The following is a 12602-nucleotide window of genomic DNA, read 5'->3' as shown; positions in this document are numbered from 1 at the left end:
CAATATAGCAAAATCAGTTTCTCTAAACCTATTCTCCTTAGAAACTGTTTATCCAATGCACCTTTAATGCTGAGAATATAAATTCTTTCAGATAGTCCCCAAATCAGACAGTGCTAATTCATCATTCTAACTCACCTACAGAGATCAGAAAAGGGAGCAGTGTATTCTCCTGAAACAATTACCTTCATATATGTCTAGCAACATCTCCATCTAGCCAACATCTCCAAAGCTAAACAGTGGATTCCCTGCTAACCTTCCCATGTCAAACCTGCTCCTTTGCCAGTCTTTCCTTTCTCAATAAATGGCCCCCATATTTACCAATTACCCAAGCCAAAAACTTGTAGAAAATCCTTGCTTCCTCTTTTTTTTCAACCCACACATCCATCAGAAAGTCCCACTCATATGGCCACGCTAGTCTAAGCTATCATATCTCTTGCCTGAACTACTGCAAAAAACTTGTGATCAGTCTCCCTGCTTCTACCCTTTACCATCATCCCACAATAGGGACCTCACCTCTCTTATTTTTTTATTATTATTTTTTAAAGTAAGCTCTGTGCCCACAATGGGGCTTGAACTCACAACTCCAAGATCAAGAGTCATATGTTCCACCTACGGAGCCAGCCAGGAGACCCTTCTTGTTTACTGATGCGATCCCAGAGTCTGGCAAATAGCAAAGCCTCAATAAATATGTGCTAACTGAATCAATAAGTGGGTGAACATACTTATAACTGGATAAATAAATCACGTAAAACACGTAAGAAGGTCCTACTTAAATGAGGCAGTCAGATTCTTAAGCAGAAACTTAAGAGGCAAGAATACCTGAAATTGGGATTTGGTGTTATGGTGGGAGTGGATCCATCTATCATCCCCCTCTCACTAAGGGTGAGAACACCTCCAGGTTCAAGCAAAGCATTCAAACGATCCAGCACCGATGGGCTGCACAAAGAGAATTCAAATACAATGGTGACAGATTGACATGCTGCACTGGTTCTATTTTCCTTGCACAGGCCTCCTACTGCTCCTGACTCAGGTCGTCCTTAAGCATAGACCACTCCCCCCATATATAATTGTGCTCTCTCTCCCTGTCCATTCCCCTTTTCACCCCCAAAGGCATTCTTTCCAGAGATTTACAAACAGTAAATATGTAAAATATTTGTTAAATAAGTAAATGAAATTAAGGAAAATTGTCCCATGATCTATAGCTCTTTGTTTTTTCTTTCTCCTTCCATCTCTCCACTTCCTAACATTATCAAACCAATTTGAAGACACCTGGATTTCAATTCAAACATTCTGAAAAAATGTCCAGGTAGAGAAACTCATCATCTTGACCTGGAATAGTTTCTATTATGCTGTGTACTACGGAAGTTTTACGATGCCTTTTTCCTTACTTTAGAATCAAATCAATACACATTGATGCACATTTACTAAATGTCTGGCCTGTAAAAGATCGCTATTTCAAAAATTTGACCTCAAGAATGACCCTAACAAAAGGAGTATTTTCGATATTAAATAAAAAGGTCTACCTCAAAAATGGTTGGAAAAGTAACCCAATTGTGTTAGCCTTCAGCTCAATTCAAAACAGTCATACAAAACTAAAATCTTACAACTATGACCAACTACCTTTGTTCACCACAGGGATATGTATCTAGTTAACAATGGGTTCAAAATACCAGAGTTTTCAACTGGGTTTCTACTTTGACATCCATATCTCAAATATCAATCTTGTGCTTAAGCAGAAGGTCCTTACTTGCAGAAGTTAACATTGTCCATCAAAAGCCAATCTCCAGACTTCAGAGCCCGAACAAACATGCTGTCAACCCATTCAAATGTGCCATGGCTGTGGCCACTGGTGGACTGCAGAAGCTTCACCCCAAAATTTCGGAACTCTTCCACAAGTTTGGCAAATTCTGAAACGTCACAGCCATAGCGTTTATTTTCAAACTGGGACAATAAGAAAACCAACAAAAGAAAAACAAAAAACCCTAAGAGTTTATTAAAAGAAAATTGGAGGGCAGCCTGGGTGGCTCAGTGGTTTAGTGCCCGCCTTTGGCCCAGGGTGTGATCCTGGAGACCTAGGATCGAGTCCCACATCAGGCTCCCTGCATGGAGCCTGCCTCTCCCTCTGCCTGTATATCTGCCCCTCTCTCTGTGTGTGTCTTTCATGAATAAATAAAATATTTTTAAAAAGAAAGAAAATTGGAAACTTCTGACCCAGATTTTTTAAAAAGATTTATTTATTTATTTATTCATGAGAAAGAGAGAGAGAGGCAGAGACACAGGCAGAGGGAGAGGCAGGCTCCTTGCAGGGAGTCCGATGGAGGACTCGATCCCTGAAATGGGATCGCACCCTGAATCAAAGGCAGACGCTCAACTGCTGAGCCACCCAGAAGTCCCTGGCCTTAGTGTTTAAAGTTTTGTAATAGAGTATAAATAAGAAGGGGTTTTTTGTTTTGTTTTTGTTTAAACAAAACAGGTAAAAAAAAAAAAAAAAAAGAAAAGAAAAGAAAAGAAGAAAATAGAAAAGAAAAAGAAAAGAAAAAGAAAAAGAAAAGAAAGAAAAGAAAAGAAAAGAAAAGAAAAGAAAAGAAAAGAAAAGAAAAGAAAAGAAAAATTAGGGCTGGTGGCAGAAAATATTTTTTAATGCCTTTCTGAATTAATGGCTAGGTAGAGGGAACTCAAAGGTGATAGTAAAGGTAAATAATCTTTGTTATAATTTCTTAAATGGCATAAGGAGATAATGCCTCCCACCTATTACTGCATTTTTATCAAATGAAAGGACACTAAAAATTGGCACAATGAAAATCAACGCCATTAAACTAGACTTTCTTTATAATGACGATATCATACGATTATAGTAACAACTGGTATTTATTTGCTTAGTGCTTAAACAGCCCATGCCAAAAACTTTTCAACTGCTCTTTTTTTTATTGGAAGTTCTCTTATGACTCTTGTTCGTATCACCAAGTATTATGCATTGGACTCCATGAGGAATAATAAAGTTTAGACTTTACCTCCACTGTTAACCACCTAAAAACTGTATCAAATATATGAAACAACTGCTTTCAAACACTGGCCAACAGCAGAGGGCTATGACACCTAAGGAAAGGAAGCCCTATAATTTCACTCGATTTCTGCCTGGAAGCAATTTCAGGATCGCAAAGCAAGGAGAGGGAATTCAAACATACCACAGAGGTCTCAGACAGACTGGAAACAAACCTACCACATTGAAGCAAATAGGCTGAGAAATATTCTCACCATAAACCCTATCTCTAGTGCTGTGTGACCCACAACTTGGAAAAGCCTGAAAACGTGGAGCTTCTCACTATGGAACAAAAGGTTTGAACCAGGGATCCCTGGGTGGCGCAGCGGTTTAGCGCCTGCCTTTGGCCCAGGGCACGATCCTGGAGACCCGGGATCGAATCCCACGTCGGGCTCCCAGTGCATGGAGCCTGCTACTCCCTCTACCTGTGTCTCTGCCTCCCTCCCTCTCTCTCTCTCTCTCTCTCTCTGTGACTATTATAAATAAATAAATTAAAAAAAAAAAAAAAGGTTTGAACCACACATCAGGAATCCCAACTTCTAAAACATGAACCTGAAAGGCAAGCCCTCAAAACATCTATCTTCTAAAAGCAACAGGGTCGCATCCCAAGAATACAAGATTGTGATCGGAGAAAGGGCTCACACACACTCAGACTCATCCACCCCAGGGCACAGCTAAGAGAGACAGCTAACTGCACCCAGACTCAAAGTGAAGGAGGCTCACCTGGCTGTATGGAAGACACATCTGAGAAGCAAGCACCTAATATAACATATACATCCTAGAGCCCGCTGGAACACTATCTGGGGAAGAAGACTGATGGGCACGATCTTTGTGCTCTTCCTTTGTGGTGCTCTAGAGCACCAGTACTTCCTAGAAAGCTTTTTACATTAAGCCTTGGGCTCTGATTTTTATAGCTATCACTCAGGGGATGCCTCTTGATCCTCTGGCTCTGGAGGCCAGGAGAGGTTGAGTTCCTGATCTCATGGAACTGTAATAAGCAGAGATAGAATTGGTAAATTCTACGAACATTCAAAAAGAGTATCAATCTTTCTCAAACAATTCCCCAAAAAATATAAGAAGAAGAAAGAAGAAAGAAGAAAGAGGAGGAGGAGGAGGAGGAGGAGGAGGAGGAAGAGGAGGAGGAGGAGGAGGAGGAGGAGGAGGAGGAAGAAGAAGAAGAAGAAGAAGAAGGAGGAGGAGGAGGAGGAGGAGGAGGAGGAGGAGGAGGAGGAGGAGGAAAAAGAAGAAAGAAGAAGGAATTTTTCCAAATTCATTTTATAATGTCAGCATTACCCCGATACCAAAACCTGACAAGGATGCCACAAGAAAAGAAAATTACAGCCTATGGGTGCCTCGCTGGCTCAGTTGGTAGAGCATTCAACTCTTGAGCTTACAGCTGTGAGTTCAAGCCCCACATGGAGTCTACTTAAAAAAAATATATATAGGCTAATATCACTGATAAACATAGATCTGAAGATTCCCAACAAAACAATCAGTAAACTAAATTCAGCAATACAGTGAAAGGATCATACACTACAATGAAATGGTTTTTATTCCAGGGATGCAAAAATGGTTCAATATCCGTGAATCAATGTGACAAAACAAGTTAACAAAATGAAGGATAGGGCAGCCCCGGTGGCTCAGCGGTTTAGCGCCGCCTGCAGCTCAGGGCGTGATCCTGGGGACCCAGGATCGAGTCCCATGTCGGGCTCCCTGCATGGAGCCTGCTTCTCCCTCTGCCTGTGTCTCTGCCTCTTTCTCTCTCCTCTCTGTGTATTCTCATGAATAAATAAATAAAATCTTTAAAAAAAATGGAGGATAAAAATCATATGACCATTTCAATAGAGGCAGAAAAAGCACCTGACAAAATTCAACATCCATTCATGATAAAAACCCTTAATAAAGTGAGTACAGAGGGAATATGCTTCAACATATTAATATATTACTATATATAGTTTTATTATAACACAGATAACATCACACTCAGCAACAAAAAGCTGACAGCTTTTCCTCTGAGATCAAGAACAAGGTAAGGATGTCAACTCTCACCATTTTATTCAACACAATACTGGAAATCCAAGCCAGAGCAATTAGGAGAGAAAAATAAACCATCTGAATTGGAAAGGAAAAAGGAAAACTGTCACTATTTGCACATGATGTAACATTACATAGAGAAAACCCTACACCACCACAAAAAAAGAAAAAAAATTCAGTGAACTTGCAGAACACAAAATCAACACACAAAAATTCACTGTGGTGCAGCCCCGGTGGCACAGCAGTTTGGCACTGCCTGCAGCCCGGGGTGTGATCCTGGAGACTGGGATAGAATCCCACATAGGGTTCCCTGCATGGAGCCTGCTTCTCCCTCTGCCTGTGTCTCTGCCTCTCTCTCTCTCTGTCTCTCTGTCTCTATGAATAAATAAATAAAATATTTAAAAAATTCACTGTTTCTATACACTAATAATAAACTATAGGAAATTGAAACAATCACATTTATAATCACATTAAAAATACACAGGAATAAATTTAACCAAGGCTGTGAAAGATCTGTATGTTGAAAACTGCAAGACATTAACAAAAGAAACGATGAAGACACAAATAAATACAAAGATATTTTGTTCTCTTGGACTAATGTATATTAAAATTTCCAAACTATCCAAAGCTATATACAGATTAAATACAATCCCTATCAAAATTCCAGTGATATTTTTCACTGAAATAGTAGAAATAAGGCTAAAATTTGTATGGAACTATAAAAGATCCCAAATAGCCAAAGCAATATTAAAAGAAAATTCCACACATATATGGTCAAGTAATTTACAACAAAGGAACCAAGAATACACGATGGGGTAATGACAATCTCTTCAATTATAAAAATGGTGCTGGGAGGGATCCCTGGGTGGCTCAGCGGTTTAGCGCCTGCCTTCAGCCCAGGGCGTGGTCCTGGAGACCCAGGATTGAGTCCCACATCAGACTCCCTGCATGGAGTCTGCTTCTCCCTCTGCCTGTGTGTCTGCCTCTCTCTCTTTCTGTCTCTCATGAATAAATAAAATCTTTAAAAAAAGAAAGAAAGAAAAATGGTGCTGGGGAAATTGGATAGCAACATACAAAGCCACACATAACTTCTGACTCCTCAAAAACCTAACCACTAATAGCCACCTTACCAGCAGCAGTCTATTAACACATTATGCACACTATATATACTATATACTGTATTCTTACAATTCTTAGTAAGCTAAAAGATTTTTAAAATATTATAAGGAAAATACATTTATATATTTTTGGGAAAAAAATCCACACATAAGTCAACCCATTCAGTTCAAACGCCATGTTGCTCAAGGATCAACAAAAATGCAGCACTAAGCGCTTAAAATTTCCAGCATCCAATCAAAATTACTAGACATACAAAGAAAATATGACTTACAACCAGGAAAAAAAAAGTCAATAGAACAAAACCAAAAATCAGATAATGAAATTAGCAAAAATGTTAATACAGCTATTATAAAAAAGCATAAGCATTTAAGATAAATATATTCTAGTTCTCATGTTAATAATATAAGTCAAGTATCTTCACAGTAATGTTAAGATATAAATATTTACAGAGAAAAATATTTAGCCAAAAATAAAACAGAAAAATTGTTTGACACACCTTTTCTCACTCTATTAATGCCCCTAAGAAATTACTCAATATGAAAGTGATTCCTAAATAAGCAGTATTTAGAATGAGCTGTGAGAACTTACTCTAAATATTTAAATTTCAACTGAAAGATACATAGAAGAACTAGACTGAAGGCTGTAAGGTTAGAGGATTAGATTCAAAACCTAGTCAAGCCACTTTGTAACTGTACAACATTAAGCATGGTATTTAACCTCTATGAGCAACCATTTCCATAAGCATAAAATGAAGATAATCTTTCCTTGTAATGCAGTGGTATTGTGAGGTTTAAAAGTAAATTTTTAATACAAGACTACCACCCACTTGGAATTCATAGCTCAATGGGAAATTTTATAATACTCACCTTCAAAAAATTTATAAACCAATGTATAACTCCATTAAATGTCTCTCACAATTAAATTTGAGTGAATGAGGAAAGGATTTCAAATCTAAATAATGGGCTTGAATTGGGGGAATTGACAAATCAAATCAACAATAAAATCATTCTCCTGCTTAAGAAAGTAAACTATTTGACCCACAGCCATGGATACATTGTTTATAGAGCTAGATGAGAGGAGTCTCACTTCTTTATCTCTAAGGAATCAACCCTTTATAACCAGTAACAGGCTTTGAAAATAAAAGATGACAATCATAGTGACAGACACAATCTATGAGCCTTTAATCTTCCCTAAAAGCATAGTCTTCATCACCCAAAAAACTACACCACAAAATGAGAGAAGTTTCCATGTTAACTGAAGATTTTCTTCCACTTTCTATACAAAACTAATAAACACGTCCTAATGATCAATTTAGATTTCTATTCTCCCATTTAAATATTTAATTTTGGGGAGTGCCTGGGTGGCTCAGTTGATTAAGCATCTGCCTTTGGCTCAGGTCATGATCTAGGGTCCTGGGATGGAGCCCCAAGTCAGGCTCCCTGCTCAGCAGGGAGTCTGCTTGTTTCTCTTCTCTCCCTTCCACCCCCCAACCCCCCATACACTCATGCTCTCTTGAGCGTGCACTCTCTTTCAAATAAATAAATAATAATTTAAAATAAAATAAAATTTTAGGGACGCCTAGGTGGCTCAGCGGTTGAGCATCTGTCTTTGGCTCAGGGCGTGATCTCGCGGTCCTGGGAGTGAGGCTTGCATCAGGCTCCCTGCATGGAGCCTGCTTCTCACTCTGCCTCCATTTCTGTCTCTCTCTCTGAGTCTCTCATGAATAAGTAAATAAAATCATAACTAACTGAATGAATGAATAAATGTTAATATTTTGAGAAATTATTTAACTAGTTTTAAAAGCCAAGAAAAAAATAAAGCCAGTTTACACGCAAATGATTTACTATCATAGATGATTACATACAAGATAAACTATCAAGCTCACTAAATTTCTTTCATTTTTGCTTTATGATAATTCTAAGTTATTTTACATCAGCTTCATGTTACTTTCCGAAACAAATATTTTCAAGTTTTCTTAATAACTATTACATTAATTAAAAAATTACAGATAATACCTTACAAATACATTACTACTTATACATGGACACTACATGGACAATACTATCTACATATCTGATACACATATCCAAACACACATACCTGCCTTGGAGTAGGAGTTGATTTTGTTGTTGAGTCGCTGCATAAGCAATAATACTGCTTCCAGCTTGTTGACAATCTCCATCGTGATACCTTTACCAGCATCTCCAAGACACTTGGGCTTATAAGTCAGAAGAAAGTGACTCCAGGCTCGTAGCACTACTTCTGCATCATCAGAACTGATAAGAAGGCTGTCTCTTAACAGTGCCCTTACAGTGCCCTCCACCTTTTCTAGCAGCTGCCTCCATGGCCGTATAAGATCAACCTGAAATTTCCAGAGCATAAACTCATCATAGCCACTGGCCAGAGTCAAAAGAACACTCCTTTAAATTAAAAAACAAAACAAAAATTCCTACTTATAGTCACCAACACAAAAGACCAAGAGTCAGACCACAGCATTATACATGTTTTGACTGAAAATGCAAAGGCAGACTTTACCTGCTCAAATCCACCCAGAAGCTCTGTAGTATCCATTGCACTGTTCATAGCCATGATCTTTAACGTGTGACCAGTAAGGTGTGCCAGAAGCTGGACCAGGCTGGTCTTGCCCACAGAGGCTGGACCCACAAGGATGACCATCCAGCTCATCTGCACACATTTCATAATAGACTCCAGAGACTGTAATGACTGGTGCAGGAGCAACAGGGGACGGCGGGACAGGAGAGGAACGTAACTACCACGGGAAAGGACAGAGTAGCCCAGCTGAAAAAGACATGCCAGTCAGATTTCACAAGTGTGCCTGGTTGTGGGGGCAGAGGAAATCAAAGAAAAATGTAAAAGAATAGTGGTTTATCCTACATGACTCACCTGAACATCATAAGGAGTGATGTGAAATAGTCTGGTTCCCAAGTAAGGGTTGGAACTTGAATTAAACACATCCTTGAACACAGCAATGACCTAAATGAAGATAATACAATCAAAACATGAATCACTTCATCAAATTCTGAGCCAAATCTTCTAGAAAACATGCACAGCAAGAGATATCACAATACTGTGAATGAACACTAGTCACAATTTCCCTATCCTTTTGATTTTTCTCTTATAGATTACATTTATTTAAATCTTCAGAATGAGGGGATCCCTGGGTGGCGCAGCGGTTTAGCGCCTGCCTTTGGCCCAGGGCACGAACGATCCTCTAGACCCGGGATCGAATCCCACGTCGGGCTCCCGGTGCATGGAGCCTGCTTCTCCCTCTGCCTATGTCTCTGCCTCTCTCTCTCTCTCTCTCTCTGTGTGTGTGTGTGTGACTATCATAAATAAATAAAAATTTAAAAAAATAAAATAAAATAAAATAAATCTTCAGAATGAAAGCAAACTGGAACTCAAGAAAAGAGTAATCACCTAATCTCAAACTATTTGAGATTCCAGTTGAGAATATATCATAAATTAAAGCCATGGATATTATGGCAAATCTACAGATGAAAAATGAATCTGCTTTCCTTTTTCTTTTTGTTAAAAGATTTTATTCATTTATTCATGAGACACACACAGAGAGGCAGCCCAATATGGGACTCAATCCCAGGTCTCAAGGATCATGTCCTGAGCTGAAAGCAGAGGCTCAACCACTGAGCCACCCACGCCTCCCTGAATCTGCTTTCCTCATTCAAGATACCATCTAAAAAGAAGGTAGAATAGTCTGAAGATTTTGAAGAGCAGTGACCATTTTTTGAGCATCTATTATGTGCCAAACATTATAGAAGTGCTTTAATAGATTATTTCTGATCATTACAGCCTTGCAAGATAGGTATCATTTCTACTTTATAGATATAGATAGCAGAATTCATAAGAGTTATAGGATTTACTCATGGTTAGTAAGTGATTTATTCCATAATATGATTTTAGCTTTCTAAATATTTATGTAGAATGACAACCATTGCCATTTTTCTGATTATTTACATTAGTTATCCCTTCCTTACCAGAAATACAATTAGAAAACTTGCCTATAGCCCTACTTCTTTCCTTCCTGGATTTCTTTTTAAGAGGAATTGGGGCAGAGAGGATAGCTAGGGATGTGTAAAATACACAATTTAGTCCAGAGTAGCAAGAAAAATTCCGGCCACCCAAAATAAGTACACCAAATTGCATGTTTCTAACAAAGCAGCCAAAACTCATTATCACTGTACACTGGACTAAAGTCAGAAAATAAGATAACAATATTATAAAATAAGTCATAGGACAGAATGTACAGCATGGTGACTGTAGTCAATAATACAGTATTGTGTATTTGAAAATTGCTAATAGAACAAGTTTCAAAAGTTGTCATCCAAAGGAAAGTCTTTTTTAACTATGTAAGGTGACACGTGTTAACCAGACATATTATGATCATTCCACAAGGTAAACAAATACTGAATCACTGTGTTATACACCTGAAAATAATGTTTATATGTTAGTTATATCTCAACTAAAAAAATTAATAAGAGTTTGACAAACAGGAAAAAAAAAAAAAGGTAAAATTATTATCAGTACCAAATGTTGACTAGGGGTCAAAGAGCAGCACACGAGAAAGTGCTCCTGTCACATACTGCTGGGTCCAGGTACTCAGTGACCTTATATTCTACTCCAAGGCAGATTATCCTCTCCTCTCCCTAATAGTCCACCAGAATTAAAATTACAAATACATTCACAATGTGGTTTATTTAGTTTTATTAAGTCAGACTGAATTTACTCAAACTCTTCCAGCTTAAATAAGCCTTTCTCCTATTACTATTTTTCCTCACTTTTGTGGGTGTGAATTACAATAACTGACACAGAGAACGGACAGAAACCTTTCCTTATAGTGACATACCATCTAACATCAATTACCCAATTAACTGGCCAGGGTCTTGCCACAATGAATACACTATAATTAGTAAGTGGACAAAGAAAATAAAGTTCTAGGTGATGGTATATGAATTATAAGTAATAAAATTATATTTTCTAAAAACTAGGTGAATACTTTATTCTAATATAATGACCAAAAGCCACTTGTACATAATAAATGAGTTAACATTTGGCTACAATTGTGAGATGGAAGGAAAGTTCGGGGCTGGAGTGCTGGCTCTACCACTTACTATAGGTGATACCCCATGACTCTAGGCACTGGATCCTCATTGGGAAGAGGTCATGATAGTGCCTCTTGCCTGCAGCTACTGTGAGTATTCTGTGAGACTGGACTTTAAATACCACAAAGCAAAATGAACAGCTGATTAGTTGTTCTAATATTGGCTAGAAATTCTAGTGTCATTTTCTATTTACAAAGGAGATATTTTTATTTCCATTCAGATACAGAATATTCTCCTACAATACCTACTTATATTTTCTAGATAAAAGGCTTTGTAGCTCAAAAGTTTATTTAAAAACAGAAAACCCTCCTCCTCTACTGATTATCACCTGTCTCCTCCTGTTTCTCCCCTTTGTGCCTTGAAAGATGATGAAGACCTAGTTCTTTTTTTTTTTTTTGACCTAGTTCTTTATTTATTTATTACTGGGAGGCCATAGTTTTTTTTTTTTTTTTTTAAGATTTATTTATGTATTTATTTATTTATGATAGACCGAGAGAGAGAGAGAGAGAGGGGCAGAGACACAGGAGGAAGGAGAAGCAGGCTCCATGCCAGGAGCCCGACGTGGGACTCGATCCTGGGACTCCAGATCGCGCCCTGGGCCAAAGGCAAGCGCCAAACCGCTGAGCCACCCAGGGATCCCCTTGGGAGGCCATAGTTTTAAGAAGGTTTGCAATAAGAGGGTTCAGAGAGATCAACAAATTGTGTATTCCAAAGCAAACTACTCTGCACTTTGAGACCTTGAGATAGGTGAACATTTAGTCTCTTTAACTTCTAAATTCTAAGCAGCTTTCCTGAGGTTAGTATTATTAGTGAGTATGCCTTTTCTCTCCCTTAGGAAGAAATCAACTTTCAGATGGAAAAAAACACAAGGAACAAGAGTGAAACTCACCTTTCCTTTGTCTTCCTTGGTTCTCATTCTCTCACCATAGACCAAAAACACATGTTGACCAGGATCATAACACCCGGGAGACTGGTCAACTAGCATCAACTGACACCAGCGGAAAAGGTCCCGAAGGTTGAATTCCCAGGGTCCTCCTTTTTGCCCCCATTTCTTTTCAACAGTCACTTCATGATCAATCTAAAAAGAAAACGCCATTCATTACTGGGAAACATGTCCCATTGGTAGGCACTGCCTTAAGTACTTTTATTGTACTACAAATGCATACATAATCGGGAAACAGAAATTAGCAGGTTTGATACAAATGTCTCTTTCTCCCAACCCAGATGTCTAAATTAGGATACTCTTGGTAAGCATTAACATCCATACACAA

At 38.3% G+C, this 12602-nt stretch overlaps 1 protein-coding gene across 3 annotated transcripts in view; it reads right to left on the bottom strand.

Annotated features, from left to right (window-relative positions):
- MDN1 (midasin AAA ATPase 1) overlaps window positions 1–12602 on the bottom strand; it is a 168600-nt gene that overhangs the window by 67471 nt on the left and 88527 nt on the right. For all 3 annotated transcript variants that reach the window (XM_077903070.1, XM_077903067.1, XM_077903068.1), the window contains exons 40-45: window positions 12221–12409; window positions 9098–9187; window positions 8729–8992; window positions 8294–8555; window positions 1748–1907; window positions 820–936 (exon numbers count right to left, since the gene is read on the bottom strand). In XM_077903070.1, coding sequence (XP_077759196.1) covers window positions 820–936; window positions 1748–1907; window positions 8294–8555; window positions 8729–8992; window positions 9098–9187; window positions 12221–12409 — 1082 coding nt within the window. The remainder of the gene's footprint in view (window positions 1–819; window positions 937–1747; window positions 1908–8293; window positions 8556–8728; window positions 8993–9097; window positions 9188–12220; window positions 12410–12602) is intronic.

Source organism: Canis aureus, chromosome 7 (genome assembly GCF_053574225.1).
Source record: "Canis aureus isolate CA01 chromosome 7, VMU_Caureus_v.1.0, whole genome shotgun sequence".
Taxonomy (NCBI): domain Eukaryota; kingdom Metazoa; phylum Chordata; class Mammalia; order Carnivora; family Canidae; genus Canis; species Canis aureus.
Note: the sequence above shows the minus strand (reverse complement) of the source record. Positions and strands in the feature narration are given on the sequence as shown.